The 19,231-nt window shown below is 40.4% G+C and overlaps 3 protein-coding genes across 3 annotated transcripts; all 3 read right to left on the reverse strand.

Annotated features, from left to right (window-relative positions):
- Positions 1-2,860: 2,860 nt before the first annotated feature.
- On the reverse strand, positions 2,861-4,465 carry LOC125262944 (trace amine-associated receptor 13c-like). The gene has a single exon (XM_048181785.1). The coding sequence runs from the start codon at positions 4,430-4,432 to the stop codon at positions 3,437-3,439; it is 996 nt and encodes a 331-aa protein (XP_048037742.1). The 5' UTR covers positions 4,433-4,465; the 3' UTR covers positions 2,861-3,436.
- A 2,842-nt stretch (positions 4,466-7,307) lies between these two features.
- On the reverse strand, positions 7,308-9,901 carry LOC125262945 (trace amine-associated receptor 13c-like). The gene has a single exon (XM_048181787.1). It carries the CDS (start codon positions 9,377-9,379, stop codon positions 8,363-8,365), a length of 1,017 nt encoding a protein of 338 aa, XP_048037744.1. The 5' UTR covers positions 9,380-9,901; the 3' UTR covers positions 7,308-8,362.
- A 3,824-nt stretch (positions 9,902-13,725) lies between these two features.
- On the reverse strand, positions 13,726-15,506 carry LOC125262946 (trace amine-associated receptor 13c-like). The gene has a single exon (XM_048181788.1). It carries the CDS (start codon positions 15,336-15,338, stop codon positions 14,331-14,333), a length of 1,008 nt encoding a protein of 335 aa, XP_048037745.1. The 5' UTR covers positions 15,339-15,506; the 3' UTR covers positions 13,726-14,330.
- Positions 15,507-19,231: the final 3,725 nt, after the last annotated feature.

Consider the following 19,231-nt stretch of genomic DNA (forward strand, 5'->3'; position numbering starts at 1 on the left):
ATGGTGCTTGGAGCTGGCCAGTTCTGGATGGCAGATACCTTCCCCTCGTCCATCCGGATGCCACTGTGATCAATCACATATCCCAGGAAGTGGACAGAGGGCTGGTGGAATGAGCATTTCTCTGCTTTCAGGAACAGATGGTATTGCCGTAAGCGTTGGAGGACCTCCGCAACGTGGTGGCGATGTTCGGCCAAGCTCCGGGAGTAAATCAGGATGTCATCGATATAGACCAACACGAACTTGTGGAGGAACTCCCGGAGCACCTCATGGATGAAATCCTGGAATACGGAGGTTGTACGCGCTGCGGAGGTCCAACTTTGTGAACACAGTGGCACAGCGGAGATGTTCCAGGGCCGCTGGGACGAGGGGAAGTGGGTACCGGAATTTGACGGTGATTTTGTTCAGTGACCGGTAATCGATGCAGGGCCGCAAGCCTCCGTCCTTCTTGGCCACGAAGAAGAAGCTTGAAGCAGCAGGGGAAGTAGACGGGCGGATGTATCCTTGGTTAAGGGCCTCTTTGATGTATTCCTCCATGGCCTTCTCCTCCGGCACTGATAGGGGGTAGATGCGTCCCCTAGGCACTGGCTCACCCGGTAACAGATCAATTGCACAGTCCCATGGCCGGTGTGGAGGAAGCTTGGAGGCGCGTTAAGGGCAGAAGACGTCGATGAAGGGGGCGTAATCGGGAGGTATGTCGATGGAGCGTTTTTCCACAGGGCTCTCGATGGAGGTAGCATTGATGGAGAGGTTCTTGGATGGAGGAGATCTTGGAACAGGAAGGTCTGGAAAACAGCTGGAGAAACAGTGGTCGCCCCACTTCAGGACTTCGCCTGTGCGCCAGGAGATGGTGGGATGATGGAGTTCCAGCCACGGGCGCCCTAGAACCACGTCAGCGGTGGACTCCTCCAGAACCAGCAGATGGATGAGTTCTTGATGGAAGATACCCACTTGTAATTGAAGGGGTCCAGCGACACGGCGAACCGTCTTACAGCTCAGGGGTTTGCCCGTGATGGAGTTGATTTGATAGTGAGTCGGAGACGGCGAGGTCTTGATCCCGAGGTGTCGACAGAGGGCGCCGGAGATGAAGTTTCCTGCTGACCCTGAATCGAGGAGTACCACCACTGGAATGGAAACATCAGCAGCAGTAAGGTTTACAATGGTAGTGAGTGGTTTCATGTTCTGGATAGAGGGAATGATAGCACTCACCACGGGTCGAGGAGGACGGGTTGGGCATGCAGAGATGACATGCCCAGGTAATCCACAATACAAGCACAGATTCACGGTCAGCCTTCTTTGTCTTTCTATGGGTGACAAACGGGAGTTATCCACTTGCATAGGTTCGGTGGCTGGTTCTGGAGAGCTGACGGGTTCGGACCGACGGAGGAGAGTGCTGGCTAGTGGCTGGCCCTGGTGCTCACGGAGACACGACTGCATACGAGAACCCACTCGGATGGCGAGCTGGATGAAACGTTCGAGTCCTATGGAGTCCTCGTATGCAGCGAGATGCAGCCGCACGTTGGGCTCCAGACCTTGTCGGAAGGTGGTGATGAGGGCTTGTTCGTTCTATCCGCTGGTTGCGGCGAGCGTTCGGAACTGCAGGGCATAATCGTTAACAGTATTGTTACCTTGTTTTAAATTATACAATTTCTCACCAGTGGTAGAATCAGTCAGGGGTTTTCCGAAAACTTCTCTGAAGTGAGAAACGAAAGCAGCATAGGATCTGATAACTGGTCCTTTCTGAGTCCAGAGAGAATCCGCCCATTGGAGGGCCTTACCCTGCAGTTGAGAAATCACGAACGCTATTTTCGCCGTGTCGGTGGGATAGAAGTGCGGCTGCATCTCCAGGACCAACTCACACTGAAGGAGGAATCCGCTGCAGTCCTCCGCCGATCCTGAGAAGGGCGCCGGTTTGGCCATGGGACTGGCGGTGCACATAGGAGAAGCAGCGGTGATGGTGGATGCGGAAGCAGCCGCGGTGGTGGATACAGGTGACGGTGACGGTGGTTGTGGAGTGAGTGCTCGTCGCAGTGCGTCCACGAGCTCTTGAAACGGGTCGTGATGGCTCATGCTGATCGATAGTTGTTAAGGTCCGGTCTTCTGTTATGACAGAGACACCGGAGGCAGAGATGGAAGCAATGTAACAGTTTATTGTAATGATCAGCAGTGAGACAGGTGAGTAGATAGATGAAGGTGAATATCTTGAAGGTGAATGAGAGGGAATACTGTCCTTTTCTTTATGATGCAGATGGAACTGGAGGGAGACGCTGGAGCTGGCAGACGAACACACTCACACACAGGCAGGTAAGCACACGAGGAGATCCGAAGACGATGGAGACGAAGGAGACAATGGAGACAGGTAAGTATCACTTTGGAGTCCTTGAAGGTAAGCGTACAACTGGTTGTAACACAAACGAGACCGGACGATGAGTGTGTGTGAGTGTGTGGTATTTAACTGTGTGCTGATGACTGCGGTGATGATGTGCAGGTGGCGGTGATTAGTAGACTGGTGATTGAGTGCGTGGATACGGGAGTGAGGTGGAACCTGACGTGTCTGTGACACAGACGAGTATTGGTAGTAACTAAACACAGTGGTAACGCAATTTCCGATTCTTGTAAAATTGGCCTTAGTGAATCATTCATTACAGTTGCGGAAAAAAAACTAAAACATGGTTTGTGATTTAATACTTATTTAATAATTCACTACAGCAATAAATCAAAACCAATAAACTAATGCAAAAGTCATATGAATTTTTATATAAAATGACAAAAAGGTAAAAGTGTGTAAACTGGTAAAGCCAACTGGATAATTTATCAAAAAAAAAAAAAAAAAAATTACATTAATGTTAGCTTTGTTTGGCTCATTAAAACATTAGAGGTGATGGTTAGTAGTTCAAGTATGCCATTAATTTATTTACATCACTTTATATGAAACAACATATAGCAAACATTACATCAACTTACTTGATAAGTTACATTAAGATACATTGTTACATTAAGATAACCCCCATTACATTTCCTATTTTTATTGTTAGGCTCCACTGTTAATTTTAATGGTGTAACTCCAAACTTTGAATTCATTTTGGGTGAATTTGACGTTAAAATCAGATGTTTTAACCCTTGAGGCAGGTTATAAGCCATTTTAATCATTCAACTTTGTGATGAACCACCATATTATGCTTGACCTGTATACATAGTTATATATGACTATATGACATGAAAGTGAAGCATGAAGTACATAACATACATTTATCATGTATTTCAGTAGAGTAAAAAACTCGCATTGCATCAGTGTGAGAATTATACAGCAATCATACATACTTTTAAGATACATGAAGTGTAAATTACAAAGATAAACAGATGATCTACCTTTATGACTTAATAACAGTAATGCAGTTTATGTGAAATTGCTCTCATAGTTTTACATATTTAATTATAATTAATGTTCTGTAAAGATATTGACCAGAGAGGATGCTGGCTGAAATATTTTCAGAGTTAAGATGTTTTTGACTGTCTTTTTAAACCAGGGATAAAATAAAGCATAGATAAGAGGATTCAGACCTGAGTTTGTGTACACAACCCATGTCAAAACATTTATGGTTGTGGAAGAGGTTACTGATATAGAACAGATATAGTATGGAATCCAGCACAGCAGATAAACTGTTACAATGATTCCTAATGTCAGAGCAGCTTTACTCTCAGATTTCCTCCTCACTGAACCTTCCATTACACATTTTCCATTCATCAGAGAGTTTATAACTTTCACTTGCTGATGTACTACATGAAAAATCCTCAAATATGAAGTTATGATTAGGAAACACGGAAAAATAAAAGACATTAATAGATCAGTGACTCTCCAGGCAAAACTCATAATAACAGAACACTCTCCATAACACATGTCTGTTCTGAGTGAAGTGTCAAAATATCCGTTATTAATTACAGAGGCAGTGTTACAGACTGAGGAGCAAACCCAGCTCAGACAGATGCTTATTGCAGTTTTAGTTGTGGTTATTTTCTGTGGGTACAGTAAAGGGTGACACACAGCCACGTAACGATCAATAGCTATTAAAACCAAATTACCGAGAGATGTAGAAAGAAGCACTGCAATAAATAATAAATAGAGTCCACAGAAGGTGTCTCCGAAGTACCAACATGTCTCAATCAGCCTGGTGCCTTCTATGGGCATAGCAAGTCCCATAAGCAGGTCGGAAACTGCCAGAGAGAGAATAATCTGGTTTGTTGGAGTGTGAAGCTTCTTGAAGTGAGAGATGGAGATGATCACCAGCAGGTTCAGAAACACAGTCCATACTGACAGCAATGATACAAATACATACATAATATTGTATTCATGTCTGGAGCGTTTTCCCTTGATACATGATGAGTTGATGGCAGGAAAGCAGTATTGAGTCTCATGATCCTCTGTCTCATAGGCCATGAGTGAGTCTCCTCCTGTTAGGAGTTTGTTCTGCTCTCCTTACTGTCCTTTCATTTATACAGTTTTAGGATCAGACTGGCCAACCCATCTACCTCCCATGAGTAGAATTTTAGATCTAAATTTAACTTTTAACTACAAAATATTTAGCAACGTTATACTTTCTCTGTTGCAGTCTATTTGTTTTACAAAAATACCCTCTGGGCTAAAACTTCAAATCTTTGGCCAAAATTGCAAATATATATACATGTACATATATACACATACCAAAGTTTAGTGAGAATACAAAATATCTAGAGTCACAACACAAACACACAGTGAGGGTGTCTTACACAGACAGAGGGTGAATTGAATGGGAGTATATGACTGTATAAAAGTAGTTTCCAGGTACAGAAACTGAATAAAGTAGCTAATCAAATGTAAAACAACATTGCATATAATCTTTAATGCATATATTGAATAAAAATGAATCGCTATTAATTATTAATTAAGTTACAAAAGCTATTCAGTCAAGAGCAATGGGTGATTTCCTTGTATTCGGTGGTTTGATTAACATATAGACACATATAGACAGCAGGAATATTAGGCTGCTGTCACTTTACAGTATTACAGTACACTGATACTGAACACATGCATTCTTTCTTGAGCGTTTAAGTTCACTTAAGATATAACTTACTATGTTTGCTAGGATACTCGCCCAGACGAGCATGTTGACACTTTTTGTGTGAATTTATCAGTTCAAGACTTGAAAGAGAAATCAATATTTGCGCGCTGTACACACGCTTCCGCATGCACGCTTCGGATGAGTGCACATATCTTCTCAGAGTTATCTTTCGCATATTCCACTCGAATGTTTAAATTGGCAAGGCTTAAGTGAGTTTAGTTTAAACACAGAGAGCAACATATGCTGTTCAGGTCTCACCAGTGCTTACTATCAACACCCAGGTGATGGCGGCGTTAATTACAGTCATACAGTCATACGGCACTCGTACTGAACAAAGTATAGTGGAAGCCAGAATGTGTATCCATCGACAGAAACATTAGCCTAACTCTGTCTGTCTGCTTTATTTATTTTCAACAAACCATATTATAGATGCGTCATCAGATATGAGATAAACCACAATGCAAGTGTGTGTCGAACTGTTTGTGGATAATGGTACTGTTAAATTTTTTACTGAGAATCATTACACCCTCAGGCATGTCGTCTTTCTTTACAAAGTGACATCACCAACTACTGGCCTGCAATGCATAATACAGTACTTTTATTCATTTATATGGATCCGTTTAAACATTGTCATCTGTACCGTTTTTAGTAAATCGTTGCTGTGTAAATGTACCCTGAGTCTCCATAGTTTTCCTTGTTAGTTACAATGATGACTAATCACCTTCACCTGTTTCTTGTTAGCATCTTACCCAGTGTATTTATACCCTTTTCAGTCCTTGTTTGCTGGTTGTTGTCTTTATACTTCAGCTCTAAAGCTGTTATGTTCCAGGTATTGTTGCAGGTATTAATACATAACGTTTACAGGTACAAAACATACATTTCTGGATAGATTTTGAATCGTACAATATTGACAACATTTAAACATAAATGTATTTATGTTAAACGTAATTATTAGAGCTTTTCACACAGCACTTAACACTGTATAACAGTCATTCTAAACACCGATTTTAACCCAAGGTAAAGGAACATTTCACACTTGTAATTTAGAAGCGGGGTTAGCACCCTGACCCGCATTGCGGTGCCAACTTTGTACAGTGTAATGATGCAGTGTTAGAATGTTATGACTAGATGCTTAGCAACGGATAACCTTTAACGTGTCTCATATTCACATGCTTTAGACAATCACAGAAACACTGCGCATTGTATATAAACAGTAAATTCACCGTTTGAGAGGAAAAATGTCAAATGCTGACAGAGAACATGGCCATTTTGAGTGAAGAAGAGACTGTTTCATTCTTAACCTTATAAGTAAAAATTCCCATTCACTATAAACTCAGTAGTACAGTTGGCAATACAGTATGCACAATGCTAGAGCTAGCTAGCCTATGTAAAGAAGTTGCATGCTCCGTTTATCCAATCAGTGACAATGACACCGCAAATATCCAAATAAGAATGTTAACCCAGGGTTACTTGAAAAACCCTAAATGGAGCCATAATATTTTTTTTTATTTTGAATCAGATTGTTAAATTGATAATGTAGCAACGCAAATCATGAAGGTTGTAGCTGTTAAACTGTGTCCTAAATGACTATTTTGGTCACATAATATTAAATTTGACTTCAGTTCAGCGCACTTTGCAAAATATGGTGTGGGCCTCTCACAAAGGTCACATGGTTGTTGTTGTTGTTGTTTCATACAAGCAATGACAAGTATCTTATTTACTTCAAATAACATACAGCAATAAATCTTCTGAGAAATGAATTACAGTAAACTCAGAAGACCAATCATTATTGTTATAGTTTGTTATTGAGTAAATGTGCCTCTGAGGGTGCTGTTAACGCCTGTGCTGAATGGAGAGATGATCCATTCATTACCGGTGTGAACACAAACACCGGTGAACACACACAGAGAACGCACTGATGCTCATTAATCAGGGGTCAGTTAAATGATGTATTTTAGAAGTCTAAGTAAAACCTTCACTCAACAATTAGCTACACAAGGATTTGCTACTTAACTATTAAAATGTTCTTTTGAAGTTGTAAATAAAGCAAATAGTATAGTTTACTATTTCAGTATTTTTATTTCTAAATGTCACATTTAACTGAATGTTTTACTTGTTGTTTAAACATACATAAAATGAATGGAAATTTAAAAGTAATATTTACTTCAGTTTTTGTCATCAATAATTTATATTTACAGATTGAGGGCTCATAATTTGAATTAAGTAGAATATTTAAGGTAAGTTAAGTTTACAAACACTATACAACCTATACAATAGGCTGCTAATTAACTTTCCAGTACTGTATGTGTGATGGCAATGTTACCTTCTAACTTTGATCTCTCTCTCTCTCTCTATTTATTTATTGCAGAGTAAAAAAAGAATGGCAGACATAAGATTTTATTTGTTTTATTCTTAATTTATTAGTCGTATCTGTAAAATGTATGGTAATGTAATATTACACCAATATTGGTATTAAAACTGCACAAATTAATTTCTAATTCAAGCTAACAAGAAACTTCTGAGTGAAAATTGTATCCTAGCTTTGTTCAAGTAGTAGTGTGGTGCAGGTGCCAACAATACAGAGAAACACATTCTAACAACAACTTCAAAGAGAACAAATAAATCAAACAAAAAAGTAAATGTTTCAGCTGACAACTGATGATCTTCTCAGCACAATTTAGCAAGATTGAATGTGTTCCTGGATCAACATCCCTGTGAACAAATCATTCACAACTGTAGTGAATTAACTGTTAGTCTGTCCTTTCTTCAGAAGTTGCATTGAAGGGCTGTTTTGATCATTTTGAAATCTTTTTGTCTTGAAGCTGAAATATAAAAAATTGACATTTTGAATAAATCTTAGGGAAAATGCAACTCAGTTGTTACCATTCTTTCATTTGATGTTTTTTTTCTCTGTGCCAAGATCCTATCAGCACAGCTGTGTTTCTCATGTTATAAAACTCATTCTATGAAGAGAGACACAAAGTGTCTGTATACATTGTTAAAAATTAACCACAATTAAATTTACAGTTCTTACCACAATATAACATGTAACATGTAATATTGGTTATGGTGCATTATATCATCATCAGCACAGCTGTTGAAAGAGAGACCACAAGGTGTCCGTATACATTGTTAAAAATTAACCACAATTAAATTTACAGTTCTTACCAACATAAAATGTAACATGTAATATTATCAGAGGGTGCAGCTTAAAACTGAGCTTTACCATTTTGAAAGCTGAAACACAAACACATTGTGAAATACAGCACTCACAAATGATTATTTATAAAAATGTCCACCAAAGATGATGCTGACTGAAATATCTTAAGTGATATGATGTGTTTAAATGACCTTCTAAACCAAGGGTAAAATAAAGCATAGATTAGAGGATTCAGGCCTGAGTTAATATAGAAGACCCATGTTAGAACATTCACTATTACAGAGGAAATTACTGTATTCCCTGCAAGAGAAAAAATATAGAGAGGTAACCAGCAGAGAATATGAATTGCCACAATGATTCCTAATGTCAGAGCAGCTTTGCTCTCAGATTTCCTCCTCACTGAACCTTCCATTACACATTTACCACCCTTCATCAGATAGTTTATAACTTTCACTTGCTGATGTACAACATAAAATATCCTCAAATATAAAGTTATGATCAGGGTGCAAGGAAACATCAAGGACATGAACAGATCAGTGACTATCCATGTAAAACTTATCATGACATAACACTCTCCATAACATGCTTCTGTTTTGTGTGATGTGTCAAAACGTCCGTTGCTGCTTGACAAAGCAGTGATATAAGCTGAAGAGCAAAACCAACAAAGACAGATGATCATTAAGGCTTTAGTTGTGGTTATTTTCTGTGGGTACTGTAAAGGGTGACACACAGCCACATAACGATCAATCGCAATTAAAACTAAATTACCAAGAGATGCTGAGAGAACCACCCCCGTAATTGTCATAAACAGTGCACATAAAGTGTTTCCAAAGTACCAGCATGTCTCAATCAACCTAGTGGCATCTATTGGCATCACAATAAGTCCAATAAGCAGGTCGGCCACAGCCAGAGAGAGAATAATCAGGTTGGTTGGAGTGTGAAGCTTCTTGAAGTGAGAGATGGAGATGATCACCAGCAGGTTCAGAAACACAGTCCATGTTGACAGCAATGAAAAAAACACATACATGATATTGTATTCATGTCTGGAGCGTTTTCCCTTGATACATGATGAGTTGATGGCAGGAAAGCAGTATTGAGTCTCATGATCCTCTGTCTCATAGGCCATGAGTGAGTCTTCTCCTGTTAGGAGTTTGCTTTGCTCTCCTTACCGTCCTTTCATTTATACAGTGTCTGGATCAGACTGACCAACCCATCTATTACTCACTCTGATGCTGCATAATGACATCATGTTTTTCTTTAAATAGTTCCATCCTTGGCAGTGAAATTGCTGTGGCAACAAGCAATACTCAGTAATACAAAGGAAGTGCAAGGATATGTATAGTTAATATATAATATATATATAACAGTCTACTTAGTTGCCTTACAATAGAGTTTGACATTATCACTTTGCTAAGCTCATAGCATGATATTTTAAAAGTATAGTTGCAATGAAAATTAATTTAATGAAAATCATTTATCATCCACAAAGTAGCCTACCAAATGCATAACAATTTCTTCAGATGAACACAGAAAAATATTTTTAGAAAAATAATCCATCTCTGTGATTCCATATAATGCAAGTGAATAGGTTCTGAAATGGTGATGCTCCAACCATCGTGAATGTGAGAAATCTGATCCCACTGGATGAATCAATGTCTTAGGAGAAGAAACATGTATAAACTATTCCTCAAGACCAACTGTCGTAGGTGCGTTCTCAAGTCAAGTTAAAAATAAAGGAAATAACATTAAACATATAAACAAAACTGACTAGCAACATATTTAAATGTTAAAGCCAAATAAACAATAAGCTCAAGACAGGAGCACAGGCCTAGCCATGGTTAGTTTTGGTTATTTGTGCCTATATTGGGGGGGGGGGGGGGGGGGGCGTGGTTCTGCACCAGGAGAGAGAGTCGGGAAATGAGCTCTGCGTAAGTAGGTCAAGTGCAAAATGACAAACACCTGTGTCTTGTTGCAGTAATTGGCAAGGAGACAGCGGTTAAAAGCCACTAAGAAATAGGAAGCAGGAAGAGAGAGACGGACTGAGGACTGTGTGTGTGTGCTGAATGGGAAGGAAGGAAGAATGCCGCTGCCATTATGCAGACTTCACCATCGAGTTTGACATTTGCGGAAGTGATCCAGTCGACTCCATCAAGTTCAACATCAGGTGCTCATGGAAATGAAGGACGATCAGGAATAATGGTTCCAGGCCTTAATCCAGGCACAGCAGGAGGACTGAGAGATGTTCCAGAGCTGGATGAACCTGGAGGATTGGGCAGCAGGATCTCCACCTGATCCGGCCCTGCCCACTCATTTGCCTCTCAAACAAGATGGGTCCTCAGGATGATCCAGAGACATTCATAGATCTCTTTGAGAAGACCACCTTGGCATGAGAGTGGCCACCGCCCCACTGGCCAGTGTACCTCATCCCCTTGCAGTCTGGCACAGCAGCTACCGATCCAGAGCCTCCTGGTCTACGACAACCTTAAACAAAGCCATCCTTCAGGTTGGCCACAGCCCAGAACAACACTGCCAGTACTTCAAGTTGTTGGAACTGGGCGAGAGTGGCTGGCCCTTCGTGATGGCTCAGCAGCTCCGTGATGCATGCCGCAATTGGCTGTTGGCCGGTGAAGGCGACGTTGAGAAGATCTTTGACAGAGTGGTGCTTGAGCAGTTGTGCCCATTGTGCGCCTGCCGAAGAAGACGACGCAGTGGGTCCAGTGACAGTGTCTGGCGGCGCTGGAACTGGCTGTCAAATGGAGGAGGACCAGATGCTAACATGCCCTGAGGTCAGCGAACCCCTGCCTTCTGTCTCTCTCTCACTCCCCTCCCCTGTGCTTTCTCCTTCTCGCTCTCGTCCTGTCTCTATAGGTCCAAGGAAAAGATAGGGGGTGGGACCGGCCAGTATGGACCCCACACCAGCACCTGTTCCTCCGCTCTTTCCACACCAATTCTTTTACCCACTTTCTGCCACTAGGGTGGCGGGAAGGTCTGGGTCAGCCTATTGGCGTTGCGGGGACCTGGGACACTTTGTTGATTGGTGTCCGGTGATGGAGGTGGGGACACTGATCTGGGTTCAGGATGCACCACAGGCTGCCCCTGATCAAGCTGGGTTGTACCAAATACCTGTGAGTATTAAAGGGGGTATGTATCAAGCTTCAGTGGATTCAGGATAGGGCTGACCGATATATCGCATGCGATTGTCACGTGCATTTCGTCAGTAAAGCCGGTTCCCTGATTGCCGCTAAATCGCCATCACCTGCTTTCAAATGGAGCGGCATTTAATAGACAGAGCCGTAGTTCACTGACAAGCCATGCAATATCGCGTTCATTATCGAAGGCGATTCATCTGCGATATGAATGCGATATTGCGTGGCTTGTCAGTGAACTACGGCTCTGTCTATTAAATGCCGCTCCATTTGAAAGCAGGTGATGGCGATTTAGCGGTAATCAGGGAACCGGCTTTACTGACAAAATGCGCGTGACAATCGCATGCGATATATTGGTCAGCCCTAATTCAGGATATAACCAAACCTCCATTCATCAAAGCTTGATTCAGCCTGAGGCATTGGATCGGAGCCACATGGTTCCGGTACAGTATGTGCACAGGAATGTGGTGAGATATCCATTAATGTCTGTCGCTATTCAATTTAGAGGAAAAAAAAAGATTGCAGTTAGTCCGCACCTCAGACATCCGCTAATTTTGGGGACAAATTGGCCAGCGTTTAGTCATTTATTGTGATATTTATGCGCAGATGTCTCTTGGGGTAAAGGAGAGCGGGGAAGGAGAAGCTGAACTGGGATAGATGGGATCTGAGCCAGGGGAACGGAGCACTGGTGAGACGCTGATCCTCACAGAGCGTGATGATTTGAGTGGTCAAGTCAAGTCAAGTCAAGTCAAGTCAAAAGTCACCTTTATTTACATATAGCGCTTTTTACAATACAGATTGTGTCAAAGCAGCTTTACATTGATAACTGGTACATCATTTTGGCTGCACAGCAGCTCTTAAAGGGATAGTTCACCCAAAAATGAAAATTTGATGTTTATCTGCTTACCCCCAGCGCATCCAAAATGTAGGTGACTTTTTTTCTTCAGTAGAACACAAATTATGATTTTTTTTTAACAGCAACCGTTGCCGTCTGTCAGTCAAATAATGCGAGTGAATGGGAACTCGATCAGTAAGAGTCGAAAAATCTTGCATAGACAAATCCAAATTAAACCCTGCGGCTCATGATGACACATTGATGTGCTAAGACACGAAACGATCGGTTTGTGCGAGAAATCGAACAGTATTTATATCATTTTTTACCTCTAATACACCACTATGTCCAACTGCGTTCAGCACTCGCTTAGTGAGGTCTGATCACGCTCTGACAACGGCAGTGATGTCTCGCGCTTATACTTCAATGAGTGCTAGACATCACTGCCGTTGTCAGAGCAGGGTTTAATTTGGATTTGTCTATGCAAGGTTTTTCGACTCTCATTGATCGAGTTTCCATCCACCCGCATTATTTGACTGACAGACGACAACGGTTGCAGTTAAAAATCATCATTTGTGTTCTACTGAAGAAACAAAGTCGCCTACATCTTGGATGCGCTGGGGGTAAGCAGATAAACATCAAATTTTCATTTTTGGGTGAACTATAATAAAAGCTGGATGACTTGTAAAAGGCATGCAGTTAATTTTGAAATATACTGAATGGTAGAGAAAATGCTGTATTACTGTTACTTCAAATAAAGTTCTTTCTGATTGTGCTATGTTAGCCACTTGACTAAATAGTGTTGTCCCTGAGGCATGGTACAAACATGTTACTCGCGGTAAATCAAGAAAACAGGAGATTTAAACAATTAGACTATGAGCTATATAACAATAATTAGTTTTCTGTCTATAACAGTATCCAAACAGCTGCTCGTCTGTCTAATAAAATGCATAATATATTAAAGTGCCTTTGGTGTTTCAATGGTTTCTACGGAAGTAAAACCAGAAATCGAGGGTAGTGCGGATTCAACGTCATTGACAGGCGATGAAATGATATGGGTTGTTACACTGGTTCAAATAGCTGATCTTTCTGGATTTAAACATCGTTGGAAACATTTGGGATAATGTAAGTACACAAGTCAACAAAATATATAACATTGTTTTAGTAGTTTTTGGATATTTTAATCCAAAAATCTTACATATTGTGCCTCTAAGTGACAGCAGCCTAATAAAACTGTAGTACTTTTTTACTTGAATACTAGGCTAGAAACCTGAAAAACTTAAATGACTTTTCAAATGACATTATGGTTTGTTTTTGAGGAAATGTGCATTGGAGGGGTTGTGCTTTTTTTCTGGTAACAGCTTAACAAGAACCAGTCTTTGGAAGAATTAAATATCATTAAAAAGTTTGAACTGTCTTGGTGATTTACTGGTGAGACTACAAAGCTCTGACTAAGCTAAATTTCAGAACTAATTCGAAATGACGCCACTTAACTTGATTACATCATTCTCCTTAGGTGATGTTTAGTAGGTCCAGAATGGCATTAATTTATTCACATCACTTTTTATGAAACAACATACTGTAAACATTACATCAACTTGCTTGAAAAGTTACATTAAGTCACATTTTCATTGTTAGGCCCCACTGTTAATTCTTTTGTATGTAGCTCCGACCTGGGTGAATTTAAAGTTACTCTGCTTCAGATGTTTTAACATTCTGAGTGTTATAAGCCAATTTTATCATTCACTTTGTGATGAACCACCATAATATGTTTCAAAATGAATGATGAAAGTGAAGCATGAAGTACATAATATCTACCTTTATCATCTATTTCAGTAGATTTAAGATTTGTGATTCTTGCTCAATTTACTCAATAACCTAATGAAACAACTGAACATTGTCAGTTTTTTTACTGTGTAAAAAGAACTTTGCTTAATTGTTAAATTTGGACAAAACTTGCATTGCATCAGTGTGAGAATTATACAGCATATAGATACATATAAATTACAAAGATAAACTGTTTATCTATCATTATGGCTTAATAACAATAATGGAGTTTATGTGAAATTGCTGTCAGAGTGACAGTTTTACCTATTTTATTAGAATTGATGTTCTGTAAAAATATTGACCAGAGAGGATGCTGGCTGAAATATTTTCAGAGTTAAGATGTGTTTAACTGTCTTTTTAAACCAGGGATAAAATAAAGCATAGACCAGAGGATTCAGACCTGAGCTAACATACACGACCCATGTCAAAGAATATATGGCTGTGGAAGAGGTTACTGATATAAAACATATATAGTATGGAATCCAGCACAGCATATAAACTGTCACAATGATTCCTAATGTCAGAGCAGCTTTGCGCTCAGATTTTCTCCTCACTGAAACTTCCATTACACATTTACCACCCTTCATCAGAGAGTTTATAGCTTTTACTTGCTGATGTACTACATAAAAAATCCTCAAATATAAAGTTATGATCAGGGTACAAGGAAGAATAAAAGACAAGAACAGATCAGTGACTATCCAGGCAAAACCCATCATAACAGAACACTCTCCATAACACATGTCTGTTCTGAGTGAAGTGTCAAAATATCTATTATTAATTGCAAAGGCAGTGTTATAAGCTGAGGAGCAAAACCAGTATAGACAGATGCTTATTGCAGTTTTAGTCATTGTTATTTTCTGTGGGTACAGTAAAGGGTGACACACAGCCACATAACGATCAACAGCAATTAAAACTAAATTACTAAGAGATGTTGAGCCGAGCACTCCAATGATTATCATAAACAGTCCACAGAAGGTGTCTCCAAAGTACCAACACATCTCAATTAGCCTGGTGGCCTCTATTGGCATGACAACAAGTCCAACAAGAAGGTCAGCCAAAGCCAGAGAGAGAATGAGCAGGTTTGTTGGAGTGTGAAGCTTCTTGAAGTGAGAGATGGAGATGATCACCAGCAGGTTCAGAAACACAGTCCATACTGACAGCAATGAAAAAAACACATACATGATATTGTATTCATGTCTGGAGCGTGTTCCCTTGATACATGATGAGTTGATGGCAGGAAAGCAGTATTGAGTCTCATGATCCTCTGTCTCATAGGCCATGAGTGAGTCTCCTCCTGTTAGGAGTTTGTTCTGCTCTCTTTACTGTCCTTTCATTTATACAGTTTCTGAATAAGACTGACCAACCCATCTACCGCCTACTAAATCACAATTATATTTTAGCCAGAATTATTGCACTTCATTTCTCTTATGCACTCCATTTGTTTGACGCACATGCTTGCTGCTGGGCCAAAACTTTACCCAAGATTACTGCTGGTAAAAAAAAAAAAAAAAAAAAAAATAGCATAACTTCATGGCAGATCAAAATCATGTCATGACAATAATTGCCAGTAGATGGCTGAAGTGTTCCATGCATCCACTAGCTGTGCAAGATTTCTATATTTCTGCTTTGAAAATAACATTTGTACATTTATTAGACATTACCTAACTATTGTTTGTCAAAGTTTGGTATATTTTTTAAAGCATACTTTTTCCAGTAATGTTCACAATCATATACTACAATTCAATTCACCCTCTGTCTGTTTAAGAGTTTGTGTGTTGCGAATCTTTTGCACTGTGGATGTTTTGTATTCTCACCAGGTCCCTTCTGGCCAAATGGGTTCCCTAATCGTGGGTCATATCTACATGACACGCAAGAAAAAAAATTAAATCGTGCACACGATTTACTATTTTATTCCCTTGATTTACTAAATTGTGAGCACGATACAGGTCAGTACTGCATTGTCACGAAAGTCTTTTATTCTGACTTCACTCAGACTCGAGTGTTTGGGAGTGGAAAAATGTTCCCAAGTCCACTGAGTCCAAAGATTTGGTGAAATATGCTCAGGACAGTTGACAGAATTGTCACTGGCCAGATCAGGTCAGTACTGCATTGTCACAAAAGTCTATCATTCGAATGTGTTTTTACTGTAAGTCTTGACTGTTATACAATCAATTTGATACTTGCAAACTGTCTAAAAAGAGTTTCTGTGCACACACGCTCACAGAAATCGCCTATCAGTGAGCGCAAATGCTGAATTAAGTTCTCTTTCACATCTTGTGCTTCTACACACAAAAAATGTCAAAGTGCCCGTCTCAGTGAGTATTCACGTAAACACAGTCAGTTATGTCTTCCTAACTCTGTTACACATAAACAGTTGGGAGAAAATCAGATGTGTCTATATATGATCGGTGCATTCTATCTTAAAGTGACAGCAGCCTAATAAACCTTCTGTTGTTTGTGTACTTAATGGTACTCAAACAACAAAGGAAAAAGAGAGAATGATTCATTGCTCTTGACTGAGTACATTTGGAAATATACATTAATTATATGCAGGTGTGGCTTGTGTATATAGGCAGGAAGGGCAAAGCCCTACCAAAATATTCATCAGCTTGAAAACATAAATCCATACAATAAACTTCCAGTGATGCAATTTGTTAATCATAAATGCATTAAAAAAATAAAACAGTTTTGAGTTGGCCCTAAGTTGTGGAAATTACATTTATTTCCATGAAAATTACATTAAATTGCACAATACATGCCATTGTAAAGATTGTAGGTCTGTCCACGCCCCTGTCCCCTTATGCATTTTCGGCTTTTCAGGTCCCAAGCTACCTTGATTACCATCCCCTGCCTTGAATTCATAAATTTATATTTATGTCAAGTCCCGCCCGATTTTTTTTTTTTACATTCAAAACGTTGTTTCAAACAGAAATATGTCACAATACAGAAATCATATCAACTTCTATATTATTATTATTATTATTATTGTTGTTGTTATTATTTTGTTACTTTGATAATGTAGCAGCACAAATCATGAAAGGTGACAGCTGTTAAGCTGTGTGTCTATTTTGGTCAGATATTTTTAAATTTGGCTGGTTTAGTGTACTTTGCAAATGATGGTGTGGACTTCTCACATGGGTCACATGGGTTGTTGTTTTTTCATACAAGCTGTGACAACTTAATTATTTAATTATTTCAAATAATAAATCTTCTGATAAATAATTTACAATAAACTCTGAAGACCAATCATTATTGTTATATTTTGTTATTGAATAAATGTGCCCCTGAGGGTAATGTTAACAGAGATCATATTATTATAGGGAGATTAGAGGGTCTGTATCTCTTACCATTGGAGGAAGTGTAACGGCTAACTTAATCACGTGTAATGGCAGTGACATCATTCCCTAGTCTGCCTTCTCTTAAAAAAATACATTTTTATCAAGCTGAAATCTACATATATTTCCCGACGAAAGTATTGTTTAGTGTAAAACATGCTGAAAATTAACAAACAGGCTGTTGATTAATTAAATGATTAGCTATTTTCCCACAAAAGCTGTTTAATCAGCATAGTGAAGCCTCTCATCCATTGATATCCATTCAAAAAACAGCCTTTGGTCTCCTTCCCTGCGTACCACCGAGGGCGGAGCGTTAGCATTAGCCGTTACGCTTTTTTGGCTAGACCGTCGCAGGCTTGCCTTCCAGTGGCTTTGATGTTAACACCTGGGCTGAATGGAGAGCTGAACCATTCTTTAAAGATGTGAACACAAACACAGGTAAACACACACACAGAGAATGCACTGTGTGTGTTTCAGCAAGTATATAGCTACAAAAGAAGAATTTCTTATGAACTGTAAAAAATATTTTTTTGAACTTAAATAAAAGCAAATATTATTGGAATAAACATCACGTTTATCTGAATGTGTTATTGTTCAAATATGTGCATAAAAAATTAATGGAAATGCCAAAGTAATATTTACTTCAGTTTTTGTCATCATTCATTTCTATCTACTGTCACGGTTCGCAGATGCATTGTTTCCTTCTTGTCGCGTGCTCTGTGTTATGACAGCAGTGGGTGTGTTTGTGTTTGTGTGCGAGTGTGTTTGTGGGTGTGCCCAGGCCACGTGGGTGATTAGTGGACCCAGCTGCCACTCATCACTCTCCCCACCTGCTGCTCATTTCCTCAATCATTAAATACTCACCTCATTCATCTCTCCATTGTCAGATCGTTGTTTGGTGTCCTGTTCGTGGTTGTCTTGTCTGTTCCTGACCGGAGTCCCAGTTGTTCGTCGTCTATCTGTGGATTACTGTCTTCGTGCCTTGTCTACCGTCTGGAACCTGGAATCATCTCACCGCCACTCTTCTGTCACCATGTCACGTCACCAGCCGACCATCTCAGTCCCTGCGCCACCTGAAGCCTGCACGTTTTCATTGACTGTGTTTCTGTTACTGCTTGTTGTTAAATAAACGGCGTTACTTGCAATTGCTTCCTGTAATCAATCATGACAGAACGATCTGACCATGCTACGGAAGCAGCAAGCACTCAGCAGTGTTCGCTGGAGGATTTCGTCAACAGCAGCATTCGTCGAATGGAGTCACAGGAGAGAAATCTCAACGAGACGGGAAGAGCCGTGCAGGCTCTCGTGGCGCAGGTATCCGAGCTCACCCAGCAAGTCCAGCTGCTTCGTGCTCCCGCTGCGCCGCCCACACCGGCCATTTCCCCACCCACACCAGCGAGCGTCGACGCTTCGGAGCCTCGGCTCCCAGTACCCGAAGCTTATTCAGGTGAACCAGGATTTTGTAGAGCTTTTCTGACACATTGTACCATGCACTTTGCTCTGCAGCCCCGCACCTTCAGCTCCGAACAAAGCAGAGTGGCTTTCGTACTGACGCTTTTGACGGGGAAGGCGTCGCTCTGGGGAACGGCGGTGTGGGAGAACCAAGACCCCTGCTGTACCTCGTTCCAGTCACTCTCCGCAGAAATGAAGAGAGTGTTCGACCGCTCAGTCGCGGGGAGAGAAGCCGCCAGACAGTTGGCGGAACTACGCCAAGGAGAGAAGTCGGTGTCTGACTATTCCATCGAATTTCGTACATTGGCGGCAGAGTGTCACTGGAACGAGGAGGCGCAGTGGGACATGTTCCTGCATGGGTTGGCTGACCGTGTCCAAAGGGAGAT

The sequence above is a fragment of the Megalobrama amblycephala genome, linkage group LG2 (genome assembly GCF_018812025.1).
Source record: "Megalobrama amblycephala isolate DHTTF-2021 linkage group LG2, ASM1881202v1, whole genome shotgun sequence".
NCBI lineage: Eukaryota > Metazoa > Chordata > Actinopteri > Cypriniformes > Xenocyprididae > Megalobrama > Megalobrama amblycephala.